The sequence below is a fragment of the Aythya marila genome (assembly GCF_965140915.1).
Source record: "Aythya marila genome assembly, chromosome: Z".
In the NCBI taxonomy this organism is placed as follows: Eukaryota; Metazoa; Chordata; class Aves; order Anseriformes; family Anatidae; genus Aythya; species Aythya marila.
Window position 1 is genome coordinate 43,322,449 of NC_139080.1, and position 17,749 is coordinate 43,340,197.

The following is a 17,749-nucleotide window of genomic DNA, read 5'->3' on the forward strand; positions in this document are numbered from 1 at the left end:
AATTTTTAAAAAGTGTTTTGGTACATCAATTATTCATGACTTTAAGTGCCCTTAGTTCTAAGAATTACCTAGCAAGGTTTCCCTCGTCATCCTCTCCAAGCCATTTTATATTGCATTTTCTACTCAATCTATTACCCCTTTTCCTGGCCAAATTATCCTGGTCTAATCCAGCTCTCTTTGCATGAAAGCCTTTATGTCATTCTCATGTCCTTCTCTGATCCTTTTCTACTTCTACTATATTTTTTGAAACTGCATGACCTTACTGTACACACTGAGCAATACCACATTGAGACCTTATGCAAAAGCACATAATTTTTTTGTGATAACTCTGTACAGAGATATTCGTATACACAGAGAAGCATTAAAATTTTATTTAAACTATGGCTGTGGTAGTCTAGCATTCAGTTTGTAATACTTCTGCTCTACCCCTTCAAAGAAACTGGAAATCTCAGTTCTCTTTCTATAGGTGTATGGAGTCTTAAAAGTCATTATGCAAAGATGTAGCTTTGTTAAACTTAGGTTGAAAATTGACTGTTTTCTCCTTCTGTCAACTTTCACCACCCCCACATGGAACTAAGTACACAACTTGAAAAACATGTATTAAATAGCTGCTGCTGTTAAAGCAGAGATCAGCTGTGCCCAAGACTTGCTGACTTTTTCAAAAAGTCTCTCTGACGAGGCATTATACACGTCATATACATGCCCCATTAAAAACAGAACTGCTACTTCATGATAAAAAAAATCTATTATTCAAGGACAGAAGTCTCCAATTTCCTTTATTAGTAAATACTGAGACAATGCTGAACAGCTTGGGCTGTAAGACTAAACAAATGGTCTGTCCAGGTCCATTACATGTGATGTACCCTTGAATACAAAAGGGATTCTCCAGCAGCCTTGCTAGTGAAATAAGCATGTAATCTGTCAGAAAGCTGCCTGTGTAAAGATGTGCCTATCAATTTTTAGTACTTCTAAGCTTGAAAGCATAAAGAAGATTGGATTTGTGACAGTTTTCTAAGGGACGACAGACAGGAGTACCAGCAAGACAGTAGTGCACAATGTCGTCTTTTTAACAATACACGGAGACAGGCTCCAGGCTCTGGGGAAGTCAGAAAATCCCACTGTATTCACAGCCACTACTCCAGATCTCCTCTGTTAGTGGGAGTGTGTTGACACAACAGTTTTGCTGAGTTAAAGGCTCTGTTTTCATACTGTCAGGCATACACTTGCAGAGCTAGAACTACTACACACTACACTGTTCCCACTCAACCCAGCAGCCTGTTCAAATGAGAAAGCACCTTACTGCTTCAGGGTGACTACAGTCTCAAACACTCCTACAGCAAACAGTGAGATTTCACAGATGCTATAGGGTCCTGCAAAGTCTTTTCATAACACCTAACTCTTCCAATCTACCTCTTAGATAGCTCCAAGGTGTTTTTACCTAACTACCACCACCAAAAAAATATAAAAACAAACAAACAAAAAAACAACACCAGTTTAATTTTGCACATTTCCAACTTTAAATCTGCTCAGATGCTCTCCTAAAAAGATTTAAAGAACAGATTTCATCACACTACCATATTCCTTTGGTCCAGTCCTCCACTCTTCTGAAAACCAGTAGCATCCCTCAACAAGAATCCTTCCTCTAGCCAGAGCTGCTGAAGAGTAGATGTATTATTTCACCTTAGCCCCATCTCCCACGAGCCCAAATGATGCAAAACAGGTGCTGTGCCAACCTGGGGCCTCTGGCACAGAATTAGCTATGCCGTATATCCTCAAGGGTGAGAGTGTGATAACTGACCTCAATATAATAGGTAATACAAGGAAAAAGTATCAATACACAGTTCCTTGAGCAGCAGAGTTAGTAATACCTTTTCCCGGTATGTCTCCACTTATGTCTAAAAAATGTACAAGCTCCAAATGAAGATCCATGGGTTCTCACAGTATCTCTCTTCACTCTTTAGATTCCCTATGGGACCCATGTGTACTGCAGCATTTCACTTAGTAAGAAGAAGAACAGGGTTTTACTCACAGGTATGGCAGCTCATCTTTGTGAAATCTTATGGGAACTTACTGCTTGAGACTTATATCCTCAGCCAGATTTGACTGAATCTGGCTACAAGAGTTACTACAATAGAGAACCAGGGAGAAAGGCCATATACCTAGTTTCCCCAGGAATATAGAATAAAAATTCAACAGTTAACTTATGAACACTAAGAACTCATTAGTTCCTACTATAGTGCAATTAGATGCAATAAAATGGTGTATTGCAATTTACCACAAACTCTTACTACAAACCTGGCTTTTCCAATGATACTCTAAGGTGCAGTTTCCCCAGTGGGATATCCAAGTGTGACACTAAAAGATAAAACAGCAGAGGTGGAGTAGAACCAACAGTCTTTTAACTACTATTTCAACTTGTGGTCACTGTTATCATTCCTTTTTCATATATCCAAAGACCTACAAAAAGCTACCATGCTGCATTCAGCCAAGAATGTCTTCCAGGATTTTTTTTTTGTTTGGAACAGAAAGTGGAAAACCTACAGAAACTTTTTACATAGATCAAATATGCCTAAAATATTCACACACATTAACTTATACAGAAAGAAAGAGTCATTATTAAATGGGGAGGGAAGGAAGGGGGAAAGAAGTATACCTCCCATGGGAGGGACCCCACGTGGAGCAGGGGCAGAGTGACCGTGAAGGAGCATTGGAGACAATGCATTAGGGACTGACTGCAGCCCCCATTCCCCGTTCCCCTGCACTGCTCAGGGATAGGAAGTTGAAGATGATGGATGGGAGGAAGGTGTTTTTTAGTTTGCTTTTATTTTTTTAATGCTCTAGTCTGTTAGTAATAGGCTGTAAATTATTTTAATCTCACTATGATGAGCCTGTTATGCCTATGACGATAATCAGTGAGAGATCTCTGTATCCTTTTTTTGACCTGTGAGCCTTTCTCATTGTATTTTCTAACCCTTTTCCTTTGAGGAGGTGGAGTGAGGGAGTGGTTGTGGTGGAGTTCAGCTTCCCAGCGGGATAGAACCACCACAGTTATCTCCCTATGAAGTCTGATCTTGTTTCCAGAGATCATTTGTGGTTTTTTGTTTGTTTGTTTTCTTCTGGCCAAGCTCTACAAGTAGTACTTGTGACAGGAAGTTATCTTCAACATTCTTTAGAAATGTCCTAGACTTGCTTATCACAGCATTACAATATTCCCTGTCTATGTCTAGGAAGTTGAAATCCCCCATAAGGACAAGAGCTACTGATCCAGAGATTCCTCCTAATAGCCCACAGAATAACTCACCTGAGTGGGCAATCAATAGTAGACACCCACCATGACATCAGCTTTGCTATTCATCCCCTTAATCCTCACCCAGCAGCTCTCTACTGCATCACACTTATCTTCAAAGGCTGTACAATCCAACCTCTCCCATAAAAAACAGTGCACCTCCACCTTGCCTGCCCTGCCTATCCCTCCTAAAGGCTCCTGGTAGGTCTCCATCCCAGCACTCCAGTCATGGGATGCATTCCGCCAAGTCTCATTAATATCAGTGATATCATAGCTCTGAGAAAGGACCAACACTTCCAGTTCATACCAGTCATTCCTCATGCTGCGTTATGTTGGTATACAAGCATTTCTGGTGTGCTCCTAAATCAGCTGCTCCCTGGAGCAGCATAGGTGTTCTCCTCAGCCTTGGCAGACAGCAGTTCACCGTTCCTTGCCTTATCTTCAGTGGTCTTAATAACTCTCCTAAAAATAGTTTTCTTGTTTTAGCTTTTAGTAAAACTTCTTTTAAATATACTTCAGAATCTAGTGCCTAGCTTCTGTTTCTGTTGATCTTTAACATAAACACCTTCAATAAAGTGGTAGAGATCTTAAAATACTTCCAAAAAGATAGTTAAATTTTTTGACCCATTGCTCCCATTAGGTTTTTCCAGGTGTACTGTCAGCTGGCTTAAATGAGAAACAAACTCTCTTCCTGAAACTTTATTTTTCCTCTGCTTTATATTATGATGCACATAGAACCATATCCTCTTATGCGCTGTTTTGGTGAACTAAATAGGTTATGCCCTTCCTAATATTGTCTAAAAAAAGCTTTCCATTCTCTTGATCATTCAAATGCTCCTCCTGCTTTATTTAAATTAATCATTCTTGAAAGCAGACAAGCTAGATCAAAATAGCTGAGGCCTCATTAGGATGTAATTACATTAATACATTCCTGAAAATACAATCCTAAGGAACAGACTGTGTTTGCTTTTATCATTGCTACATCATGCTGGTGGCATATTGCCAAGAACAGATCAGGCAATGCTCATTTTATTCATTGTCCTGTACTTCTTTTCCTTTGGGGCACTGATGTATATTGTCACACACATTGTTAAACTCTCCGAATCATAGAATATCCCGAGTTGGAAGGAACCCACAAGAATGACTGAGTCCAACTCATGCTCCACTCCTCCTCAAGAGGAAGCTGTAGGCCTCCATGAGGTCTTCCCTCAGTCTACTCTTCACTACGATGAGCAGACCGAGTGACACTCTCTTACTAGTTTTGTCCACTTTCTATAATGGTGCCCCCAACTGCACGCAGCACTCAAACTGACGCCACACCAGCACGGAGCAGAGCTGGAAAATCCCTTCCCTTGACAGACTGGCAATGCTGTGCCTGATGTACCCCAGGGTACAGTTGGCCCTCCTGGCTGCCAGGGCACCCTGTTGGCTTATATTCAACTTGCCAGCAACCAGAACCACCACCCCCCCATACCTTTCCACAGAGCTGCTGTCCAGCTTCTCAACCCCCTGTCTGTACATATAGCCAGGGTTGCCCTGTCCCAGGTGCAGAATCCAGCACTTGTTAAGTTTCACATAGTTAGTGACCACTCAGTCCTCTGGGTCTGTCAAGGTCTCTCCACAAGGCCTCTTTATCCCCCAAGAGAGTCAACAGCTCCTCCCAATTCAGCATCATCTGCAAACTTGGTGTGCATTCACCTCTTACATCCAGACCATTTGTACAAAAAAAAAAAAAAAAAAAAAAAAAAAAAAAAAAAAAAAAGATGATGAGAACTAGTTCCAACATGGAGCCCTGGGAACCCCACTAGTTACTGGCAGCCAGCCTGATGTGACCCCATTTATTATAACCCTTTAAGCCCAACCCATTAGCCAACTGGTCACCCATCATATTATTTATTTGTCTAGCTGTATGCTGGACATTTTGCCCAGAAAGATACTGTGAGAGACAATATTGAAAGCTTTGCTAAAAATACAAAATATTACATCAGATGGCTTCCCTTGGTCAGCTAGGTGGGTAACCTTGTTGTAGAAGGAAATTAAGTTAATTGGCCCGATAGACTTATGTGCATCCAGACACAGCAGCAAATTCTGCACAAGTTCAGAGTTGGATTTAGGATGAATTATAATCTCCCTTCAAAGCAATTGTTCTCAAATCACCAAATCTAACTTTAGAAAGAAGCTCTTTAAAAAAAAAATAGAAATGGATCTTTTGTTTTCAAGCAATACACACAGTGAATTGCATTTACAGATCTTTACTGAACTATATCTTTTACTTCCTGCAGCTTAGCTTTTTAGCCACACACTTAAACAATCAAACCTTGTAATTACAGAAGAGTATTTTTTTGTTTTGATTTGTTTTTGATTTCAGCAAGCTAAACTCACAACTACCAAAATATAAAACCATGGGTAGAATCATTACTTAACCTCATAATTTCAAAACTGTGATTTCTTCTAGTTTTCTGCTGATCCAGTTACTGATCAACTTTGTCTAGCTACAATGCTTGGGACCCAGCACACTTATTCATAATATACCATGCCTGTAATAGTACTAGGAGACTGTTGATTAGCATGTGTTTTTAAGATCAGAAAAAGGTCAGAATAGTGACTGGAGAAAAATATTAATGGGAGAAAAAAACACAATAATAGTTTCATAGTTTTCCTGCATCCAGCTGAGAGGTCCTTGCGTATCTGATACAGAGATAAAACTCAGGTACGCAAACCACAGCAAGATCACAGATTCAAAAAGGCCTAGATGACATAAAATCAGTTTTTCTTTACTATAACACTTGTCACATTTTAGTTCTTAGGACAGGGTTGGTTGCAAGTAAACATCTGTTCTGAGGGGAAGCATTACATGTATAAATGTCTAGAAATGCAAAAGAACAGCACAAAGGACAACAGAAGATACTGTATTTGAAAACAGCTTATTTTCATGAGTTATAATAAACCTAAAAGAAAAGTTTATGCTGCTTTCAACTCATCATCCAGGGAATTTAAGTCTGTTTTAAGAAACGTCCCACATAATTCAATGCCATTCATGTCCTAATTCATAAGAGAATTTAAAATCAAGAACTAATACCTAATTAGAGAAGTCATAAATATGCTTTAAAACTTTGGAGTAATTATAAATTAGTATTTAAAAACACGTATATAGAAAACGTAGGATTGAGAACTTTGCTTAACAAAATTCAGCTGAAGAGAGGGCCAGTTGATATAAAACATACTATGACAAAAGACGGTCACAGTATTCTCAGGCACTGAAGAAAAAGTGAAATGAGGACGTAAGAGTTTTTGAGGGTAAGAACGTTCAGAGTTTTCTGTTTGTATTTCACTAGTAGCCAAGAGCAAACTTAAGCTTCAGTATAAAATATAATCTTTCATTAACATTACACAGAATTAACTATACTGTAAGATGTAAATGAGCAATTGTACAGCCAACAAGGATAAGGTACTCTAGCATCTCCTTAATAAAAAGGGGAACTTATAATATATGATATAATAGGCACATCAATCAGAGTAACTTTTGGTTTTCTCCAGTGCACCATTTTTTTTGTAGTAGTCTGACAAAAAAAAAAAGGTTAATGTTTTTACTAAAATAACCCCTCTTGACTGTTAGGTAAAATAAACCATACCACAGAAATGTTTGAATGACTGTCAGAGAAAGGCCTAACAGAAATAACTACTCATTAAGCCCTACCTAATTATAGTTTAATCCAGCACTCCACCTACAACTTCAGTCAATTCCAACCAGGTTAAACCCTCTATAATTTTACTGATCATGAATGATCAAGTACACTGGTCAAAACAATTGCTAATTATTCTGGTTTTTTTTGTTGTTTTTTTGTTTGTTTGTTTGTTTGTTTGTTTTTAATTTTAAAAGAAGATAGTGGAAATTACCTGTTTCAGCTTTGAAAACCAATGCTAGTTCTGTAAGTCTGAGAAGAGAGTGTTGATTCCAGTGATTTTTGAGACATCTAATTTGGGTATAGCAAGAGATACCAAAAAAAATGTGTTTCTCTTCCTCAATTGTAGCAGTGACCATTTCCACAGATTAAATGCCAGTGTATGCCCTCCATATTTAAAGTCCTATTTAAATCTTAAACTTGAGAGTAGCAGATCACAGAGTGAAGAAGCACATCTGAGTTTCACTGTTGGCTCCCTCTGTAGACAATCCCTTCCCACTGTCACACAGTAAAATTCATCTGAAACCATAAAAGGGGAACGGCTGTAGCAAAGTGCTTACAGAACACAACCTGAAGGACCAGCTTCCACTTGAAAGAAGACTATTTACTGTCCACATAACCATGAGCAGAGGCCTGTAAAATTTACTTTACATAAGATATAAGGATGCTCACAGGCAGAACTAACCTGAAGAACTCCCAACAACCTAGAATGACTGCTTTTATGTATTAAGCTCAACAGGATTCCTGCCTACACCTCCCAGGAAACATTCTTTTTTTAAAAAAAAAAAAAAACAACAGAGAATCCCCAAATTCCAGTGCACTGCCATAGCCTAGAGCTACCCTGAGTCATGTCTATAAATCTTTTCTACCTTCAGTACCCAGGAGAATTACACAGATCAGAATACATCAATTTACCTGAAACTAAATAAATGAACTGAATGAAAAATTATTCTAAGAATGCTACTTCAGGAATCTCTATGAATTATGGTCAGAGTATAATCCCTCAGAGATACATAATTTTGCATTAAAACTATCCTGTTTGTTGGGAAAAAAAAAAAAAAAAAAAGTTAGCATTACTTTAAATCAAATGTAGTCAGAGTTCGTATACGTACCCTCTGCTTCTCAGGGTCAACATATCGAATGCCAAAATAGTCTTTTTCCAGCAAGCTGTAATAGTTGCAGATGTGATCTATGAGAAACTGACCTTTAGTTTCCCTCTGTAAAAAGAGAAAGAGTTGATATATTATTCTGAATATTCTAAACTCGCTGTCTATAATAAACTTTAATAACATATAATTAAAGTGTCAAGGAAAACATCATATGGCATTTGATGTTATTCACATAAGGACAGGGGTCTGAGAATTCATCTCCTCTAAAAGATGCAACAGATTAGTGATCAATATACTCCCTGCACATTAACAAATTGATTCCTTAAGAAAATACCATTGCTACTTCTGCCTCGGGAAAACTCATAACAACACATTTGTAATATTTTAATATGTAGCCATATGTCCACTTGATGCTCTAATGGCTAACAGTTATTTACATACAGAATTTTAAAATTGTGAGTCCTTAAGGACTTTTAGGAGCAAGTATCTCACTGGATCAATACACAATGCCCACAGCAAGGAAGACCTGATCCTTAATTCCCAGCTAGCACTACAGTACAAGGAAGAAATGCATAGATGAATGACTGGACGTTTTCATCTTTGCCTCATCACTAAATAACAACAGTCATGAGGATACTTACTATACACATGATGTTTAGTTAATGACCTCATTTTTTGTTTCGGCTTTTCTTCAATCCTAATACTATGTTGCATCTCTCCTTAATCTACTACCTGGTACATAGAACTGACATAAATCTTAACATTTCTTCTCATTCAAGTAATGTGTGGTGTTTGTTTTTTTTTTTTTTTTTCATATTATTACCAGCAAACTGATGTGTGAGAGTATAAACACTGGGGCAAAGCTGTTCATAGTCCATTCTTAGCAGGAAGAGGTGCTTCCCCCATCACAGAGTCTCTGCATTTCTGTCCCTCTTTTTACCAGAGTCTTTGTACTTAACTCTTTAATGTCTACAAAATCAAAACTATATGGGACATGTAATCACCATAGATTCAAAAATGTTTAATTGTTCCTCCAAATGATTCCTTGAATCTGGATACTATACCTTATCCAACCTTTAAGAAGCTAAGGTTGGATAAGGCTTAGTTAAAGTGTGAACAGCACAGCTGGACAGAAACTAACAGGTAGATCATGTATTTCACAAAGTCCCTTACAAAACTGGACATCATTATCATCTGCATTTTATACAGGAGCAGCTGAGGCAAAACAGTGCTGTTGCCTGTCCAAGGTCATGATCTATAAGTCTATAAATGATCTAAATGGCCTTGTGACCACCACCATCCAGTAAGACCTGCTACTTCACTAAATAAATAAATAAATAAATAAATAAATAATGTGCTTCAAGACTGGAATGTTACACAGACAAGAAAATCACTGCACTATTTTGATAACTGTTTTGTTACTTTTGCAATTAATAATTAATACACTCTATCTCATGGATATGGTTGTTTGTCCCTCCGCTTCCATCAATGAATAAACTAAATAGAAAGCACCCTCAGTTAAGCCACCACCAGAGTGCTGCACAGCCTTTCCCATGCACCAGTGGCTGCTGCACTGTCCGTCTCCTCTCCCCATGGACCTTCTGTCCTTCTGAGATCATGTCCAGCCACAAGTAACTACTCATTTCTCACCAGATGCCTTTTCCTCAGTGTGGGGCCTCTGCTTTTCTCTCCACTGTATAAGCCACCCTCTTGCAACACTCCATTCTTCTGCTCCCTTCTACCTCCTATGTATTTACCCTTCACTACGCATCCTTCACTTTTCTACATGCTACACCTTGCCCAGAGGATATCACTGTCTTATCTGCACCGTGGTATTTCTGCATTTTGTTTTCCTATTTTTAAACAGCCAGTGGCAAGAGATGTTAACGCAGTTTGTCTGTTTCTGTACATGCTCATTCAACCTCATGCTTTGCACCCTGCGTAGTTACCTTCCTCCTTTGCAACACAGCAGCAACTTATTTCCTTTTGTAATTGTTTCTCCCCAGCCTCCAGACATTTTTAAAAAATTACTTCTTTGGCGTTAGGAATGGTTAACAGGAACACTGGCTTTTCATACTGTATGCAGTTACAGGTAAGGGCATGCTAGTGACAGCATGGAGGAAACTCTCCTTAAAAGGCAAAACCTTTATCAAAGGCTGGAAAATACTTAAAGAAGATTACTGCTCTCCCTGTGACTGAGAGAAATTAAAAATCTCCTTCAGGTCTGTATCTCAATGAAGTATTTTCTAGCTTAAAATCTTAGAAGTCTCTGCAAACTTATATGACTCTGCTACAAGCAAGAGCATCAAAATACTAAGGCAAGAATTGCACAGTGACATTTCAATACATAGGCAGTAAGAAAAAACACGAACACATATGAAACTTCAGTTCCACATGCTTTTAAGATAAACATCCAATGAACTAAATAATGCTGGAGAATAAAAGCTCTTAAGTGACTCAGGTACAGTTGAACATGAAAATAGATTTTATTGACAACAGTGTATAAAATAAATTCAATTTTTAGAACACTGTAAATGTGGAAAATGGACTAATCAGATATTCATCTGACAGTAGTAAAGGGCATTACTGGAAGAACAGTTAATAAATCTACTCAACTCTATAGGTTCACATTCTAATCCATTCATTTAACAAGTCCTTGGCTTCATCCACATAAATAATCATAAAAAAAAAACATTTAAGTTCTTGAGGAATCTGATAAAAGGCTAGGACACATACTGTGTTTTTTAGTCCAATAACAAAGCTCCCTTTCTTAAATGAATTGCTGCCCTAATTTTCTTGCTTGAAAGGTAGATGATAGAAATCAACCGAACAAAAAAAGAGCAAACAAAAGCCTCCAAGCTAAATTCATGCTCTACAAATCCTTAAACCTTCCAGAAATAAATAAAAGGGACTAGTTAATATGTCCACCCTGTGTTAATATACACTTCAGTTAATAGCACTATTCAGTCAGGCTTCCAGATCCACCTTTCATTACCAGATTTAAGAAAAGATTCTAAATTGACAAAAGTTGTTAAATAGATACGTACATAATGTGCTCTCATTAGAAATACTGTTTTAACTACTCCACTATTATGTTTTCAAAATATCTGGTATTTGAAAAAATTCTGATCATATTTCACACACAAAAAACAAATACTTGGTGTGGCACAGAGGACCTCAAGTCTGAATTCAAAACTGTGTCGAGAGGGATGGGCAATGGTTGTTCATTTTCTTTACTGCAAACAGCATCCATAAACATTTTCTAGATTTCTCTAACAATGCTCCAAATTCTCCTGAGCTTTAGCATCTGATAATCTTTGCTGTCTCCTGTGCTCTTTGATATACTTATTACATAGTATAGTACAAAAGAATACATTAAATCCAAAGCTTATCCTAATTCGTGAAAGAATATGGATAAATTAAATTAGGAACTGCCAGTCATCCACAACAGAGCACAAGAATGGATTTGGGTCACAGAATAATGAATATAAAATATTGCCTGAAACTTCACACAGTTGCTATATAGCTCTCCAATTACATGATTTTTTTTTTTTTTTTAAAGTGTTATACCAATAAAGCAGTTTGCTTCCAAAAATATTTTTTGCTACACCTCAGAACTTTGTCAGAACAAGACAAAAATGACATCATAAAAAAGCCATTATTTGAAATACCACTGAAAAATGTCAGCAACAGACCACAGAAATCTGAGAACAAAAATCAAGTCAGACTTCTAAAAGCTTTGAGGCTGATAATTATACCATATCTCACCCAGAAAATATCAAATATTCTCAAGTAGAGAAAAACAACCCAGGCTGAAACTACCATCACCAAAACATAGAAGCAAAAAAGCCAAAATATTATAGATTGCAATCAGTGCATTGTTTTCCATAACAGAACAAGAACTTAATTAAGTCACTTTTCTCTAGGTCTGTTAATTGAAATCCAGTCATCTCAAATGAGATATACTTTCTCTCAGATTTCTCTGATCCATACTCTAGGAAAAGTGTTTTTTTCAAAAAGCCTTTGGGTCCTATAATATATCCTTTCCACACATGCACAGGAAAATAAGGTTTAGGAGATTCCTATAAATAATTTGAATATCTATCTTTTTTATTTAGATAAGTAGGCACAAACAAGACAGATATGTTCTTCCTCAGGCTGCATTTGAGTATCTGACCTTAATACCACTAAAATGCCACAACAAACCCCTGTACACATGCAAGGGATATAATACAATATAAATGACAGAATCCCTGAACAGGGATTGCAGATACTTGCAGATAACTGCTAAAATCTGGCTTTTAAGCTGGATCAAAAGTTTTATTTTCTATAGGAATGAGTATGTATTAAATTAAACTTGTAGCTCTGGCAGAAATTTAAACCAGGGACATTCTCCACTCCAAAAGAACACAGTCAAATACTGTCCCCCATTGATGAATGGACTCACAAGACAATCCTGCCTGCCCTTTACTCCTCAGCTCTAGGAACTGAGGAAGACACTGCAGAGATGTTTCATACTCACTGCCAGATACTATTATTACTGTTTCCATTTCAGCAACTCTACAAATACATGACTGAGTAACCCAGTTCCTTGGTAACTCCTTTACTATGCAGAAAATAGTCCAAAGGTCTCAGTGGTTCATGGGCACGTTTAATCTAACACAAGAGTAATATTCCAAACTTGGGCTTGCTTTTGAGTTTTGTTGTTATTGTTTTGTTGTTTGTTTGCTTGTTTTAATTCCTAGTTTCTTTGTGCACATTAAAAAATCAGAGGAGAGTGTATCTGGTCCTGCCAATTCAAGCCTTCTCTGATGATGTAAAATGAGACCACAAAATATTTGTTCTTGTTTCACGATTCTGAAAGTAAGAGGAAAACTATTTATAAAAGTTTGAAATCTTACATTCAGTGGAATGACTTCTCTGTTTGCATTTGTTTCACTGTGAAGTTCTGGGTCTATTTATCTGCATGTTGTCACAAGGAAGCGTCATGAGCAGATTAAACTTCTGTTACCTAACCAGTGAAGCCCTGCCAGCTGCACTTATTATCAGTCAGGAAGACACTGACATCACTAAGCAGCAGCACATAGTTCTAAGCATAGCATTTATTTGTGCAGGGGGGATTCAAACCCCATCCTACAAGTGTCTTTCCTTTTGTGAATAGCAATTAACTCTATGTAAAGCTGCTCACATACCAGAGTGTTTGCTAGACTAATGTAAATCTACCCCAAAAAAAAATAAAATAAAGCTGTAATTAAACCAATTTATTTAAAGCCATAATTTAAACCAATTCCATTTAAATATTGAAAATTTCAGGCTCTCAGGCAAGACAGGAATAATGTCTGATTTTCTGATGCTCATTTTCTTTAGTGTGTGACATATTTCAAAGTTCTCTATTTCTAAGTTCTATGGACCTAAAAATCCTAAATATTTAAATTCAAGAACAACCATAACACCACCACTGAATGAAACCTAACCAGCCCAGAAAAATAGATTGAAAAAATAAGTTCCCAGAAGGTAAAAACATAACTCAAAAAGCAACTTTACCCATTGAAAACTGAACTAGTACAACATAACACTTGACAAAAAGCAACAGAAATTTACACAGCTAAGCTGCTGCCTCACCTGCCACCTCTCTTATTTCTGATTCCTGTTTGGACACAGCAAAATCCTGCTCTGTTTTTTGTGAGAGAAACACCTTGACTCCCAGCAGGCACACTCCTGCCATTTCACTCATAATTGTTCTGTGACTCGGTAGTGAGGCCTCTTGTCCTACACAGAAATGAAATGCAGCTGTACAATGACACTTGGGTGCAATTCCCCATTAATTTCAGTTTTGGGGCAGCTGTCACTATGCTTGTTTTTGTCTCCAGTGGCACAGTGATAAATTCACCCAGCAGCACTAGTGGACTGGGTCTCATGCTACCTAACCAGTGTACCAGGCTTGGCTTAAAATCAACACTTGGGAGCTGAACAGGGAGTGACAAGAGCATGAAGACGGCAGGTACTTTGGTGTGCCTGAATTCTGTGAAGCACTCGAACTGATTTTTTAAGTCCTGCCCAAACAGCAGCAACAAAAGAAGATCAAGAGAAGATCCCAAACCTACAACAGCTGAAGGCAGCAAGGTGGAACAGGCTCAGCTCCAAGATGGCAATGGCCAACCCTAACACTGACAACCCCCAGAACCTGAGCAAACTTGTCACAGCTTTTTTTGGCTTATGGAGTCACTGGGACTACACGTAACTGCAGCTACTCACGAGATGGAAGAAGCACTGGTAACCTTAGCCCTTACTGCTCTACCTTTTGAGACAGCAATAGGAGCACACCACTGCAGACATTTAGCAAGAACTGGACATCGCATAATCCCTTTGAAATATAAAGATTAAAAGCACTCACGATTCATTGCTGAAGTAAAATGCTATAATCCTTCAAAAGGATTTTCTGCCTTCTCATAATTGGTATCCTCTAATATTTTAAAGTACTTGCAAATACAATGGAGATCTATTATACATGTTTAACTGGAAAGTTTTGTCAACTGTAATAAAGGCCAGCTGTATTTATTTTTTAATTAAAGTTGGGGAGGAGAAAGGAACTTTTCTTATCAAAACCTGATTTGGAACTGGCAGATTTCATTTTAGAAGCAAAGGATACATAATAGAATTTTCTTTTCTTTACAGTGAGGAAATAATTGTATTTCTACAAACCTGAAACGGGGGGAGGGGTGAAATGCTAATAAACTAATAAAAAAAAAAAAAAAAAAAAAAAAGATTAAAAAAAAACACTGCAATAAAGCAGTTGGCATTTATTTAATTACAAAAGTGCTTTTCCATATACTACTCTGTATTACTTAACTCTTGCAAATGATATATTTCATTCTGTTTATTCAATTACCCAACCTTAATTTGTATAAACATTTCCTAAAACTAGAATGTAGGTGAGGATGATTTTTTTTTTTTTAAGTCTATGTCTGTAAATACGTTTTCTTATGCATGAGTTTACTCATTTAACTACAAAACTTTATGGAATTAGCTTTTGTAAAAAGGTTTTACTTCCGTACATCCCAGGTCTTTCCAATGAACTGAATCACTTGTCTTACCCAGGAGAAATAATAAAAAAAAAAAAATCAAAAATAAGAATAAATTTAAAAAAAAAAAAAAAACATGCCAGCAATAGCAAAGCTTTCATTAGTTTTCTTTAACTGAAGGGAAAAAGTGGCAGTCTATTACACTGTTGGAAATCCAGTCCTTATACCACCCCATTATAAATGTCAGCCACATGAAGCTGCATGACGAGACATGCTCAGGACATGTGAGGATCTGAGGGATGTACTGGAAAATCCTCCTCTAAGGAGGAGAGTGACAACTAAACATTACCGTGTTTAGTGCACAAAACAGAAATGTACCTTATGGTATCAAGACTCACTACAGGAAGACTGTACTTGCATCTTCAGGAAGTGAGTAGATAAGTGCGTCTCATTCCTAAAAAGCCCCCCCACTATGACCAGAATATGTGCTTCCCTTAGTTGCTATGCTTTCACAGCATGGCTTCAGCAGAGGCCTTCACAGGCACACATGCTGTAGAAATGCACACTGATGCAACAGCACCAATTCACTCAAAACTACAGGAAGTAAAGCAGGAAGTAAAGTTGAATTTTCATCTCATTTTACCCCACTTTGAAGCAAGAAAGGCTTCTTGGGAGAAAAGAAAGGGAGGGATGTGAATAAACAAGCAAAAGCATCAGAGTTGTATTTCATAGAGAATTCAGCAGTCACCACCGATAACCTTTGCCCACAAGAACACCTCAAGTCAGAGACAAACCACCATTACCACAATTACACTGTAAAAGGGCATTCATCCTATATGAGAAGCTGACCAATTTACAATTTGCATAAGCATACAGGAGCACTTAGCCTAAGGCTCTGACGTCAGCTGCTTTCTTCTACCTCTGGTTCCATGATATATGCTCTTTGCCCAGGAAGTAAGTCTTAAACAAGCCTGCAAACTAGAATTTGTTTTTCTAAAGGAACTTTTATGGTTTTTTGCTGTTAAGAAGAAAATAAGAAGAAGAAAAAAAAAGAAAAAAAAAGAGAGAGAGAGAGAAAAAAGAAAAAAAAAAAAAAGTGAAAAAAAAAGTTAAGCTGCAAAAGCATTTGAACTGCAGGCTTTGCCTTTCCCAGATTTTTGTAGTAAAGTTGTATTTCTCCCCAGTGATAACAGAAGATATGAACTTAAGAGAAACCATAGTGAGTTTACTCCAAAGTGCAATATTTCAAGAGATAAATTTCAGGAGCTATTTGGAGGGTGGGAAGGAGGAAGCACATACACAAAACAACAAAATCGTACACCTACACTCCGCAAAATGTCCAGTGGATTTATGTTAGCAGAAATGCCAGAAATTAACAGAGGTAACATGACAATTTTCCACTCATAAAGGGTACTTCTCCACTTTTCAAACTCATTTCCTAAGCTGAAATGAGTTTTGAAGAATATCATTTTTACAAAGATAGCAGTCTTTAAAGTCAAATTTCTGAGCTCTTAATTAATTATCAGTTTAGCCCCAAGTGCTATAAATTAATTAATAGAACTAAATTAAATCAGTCTATCTTCCCACTCTTTCATTTAGGCAACAAATAGCCAAACACAACTTAAGGATAAGGGAGAAAGCAAGGAAAAAAGGAGAAAAGTGTCTATGTTGTGAAGGAAAAAGTAGAGAGCAATGACAAGGCTGTATGTGTGAGTGCAGCTGTGGAAGCTCTATTAATCTTAAATGAAACTGCATAGCTAAATGCACGCAGCACTGAAAATTTACCCACAGGTATCTCCTGTAGCGAGGTCATAAACAAATTTGTCGAAGACGGCTCCTCTTGCATGCTATCTCAGCTGGGAAATGAAGGACATTTTTTGAGGTTATGTATTTTTCATCCACACAACAGTGTATTTTTCCCTCTGTTGAATTAGAGGGTATTGTAGGATGATACTGGTCAAATAATAAAGGATGAAAGAGAAAAAGAAACAATTACACCATAGAAAAATTCCACTATGCCAGTCCATGCAAAGGAAACTATCACAAGTACAAAATTGTATGTAAAACAGAAATTGTATTCTACTATACAGTAAAATCTGGATGGCAGAAGTGAAAACAGATAACAGAGAACGTGCTTTCACGCAATCAGCTCTTGACCTTACTGCTATTTTGCAAGTAAATTACTCTGGACCACGACCATGTTATAAATGATAAAAAGAAGTATTTATAGTTAACGTACTACAGTTCTCTAAAGTTGCCACCAGTCAGGCACTAAAGAAACCACAAATGCAGTACTCATTTAGAGAGAGCACTCATCATTGTTTCCTGTCCCTCTGCACATGGGCAATACTTGGCCATTTAGGTTTTATGTCCCTGAAGTGATGGCCTCACAGAAGGCTTGCAGCATTAACTGCTCACTTCTGGTAACAGCTTCCATTAGTGCAGGATTCGTGATGCCAACTGAGGCACTATTGATTTCTTAAAAGGAACTGAGTGCTTCTGTCAACAAAACTTCTGATCATTTTACACAATTCCCAGTATTGTTTGACAAAGCTAACGCTGCCTTTTTTCTTGTATCCGGAGAATCAAAACCAACTTGGTAGATGCAGCTAGCAGGCACCATCGCACCCCATCCAGCAAACCAAATGA

At 37.5% G+C, this 17,749-nt stretch overlaps 1 protein-coding gene across 1 annotated transcript in view; it reads right to left on the reverse strand.

Annotated features, from left to right (window-relative positions):
* The window catches only part of FRMD3 (FERM domain containing 3), a 154,614-nt gene that overhangs the window by 83,693 nt on the left and 53,172 nt on the right, over nucleotides 1-17,749 (reverse strand). The window contains exon 2 of the mRNA XM_082782496.1: nucleotides 8,082-8,186. Coding sequence (XP_082638622.1) covers nucleotides 8,082-8,186 — 105 coding nt within the window. The remainder of the gene's footprint in view (nucleotides 1-8,081; nucleotides 8,187-17,749) is intronic.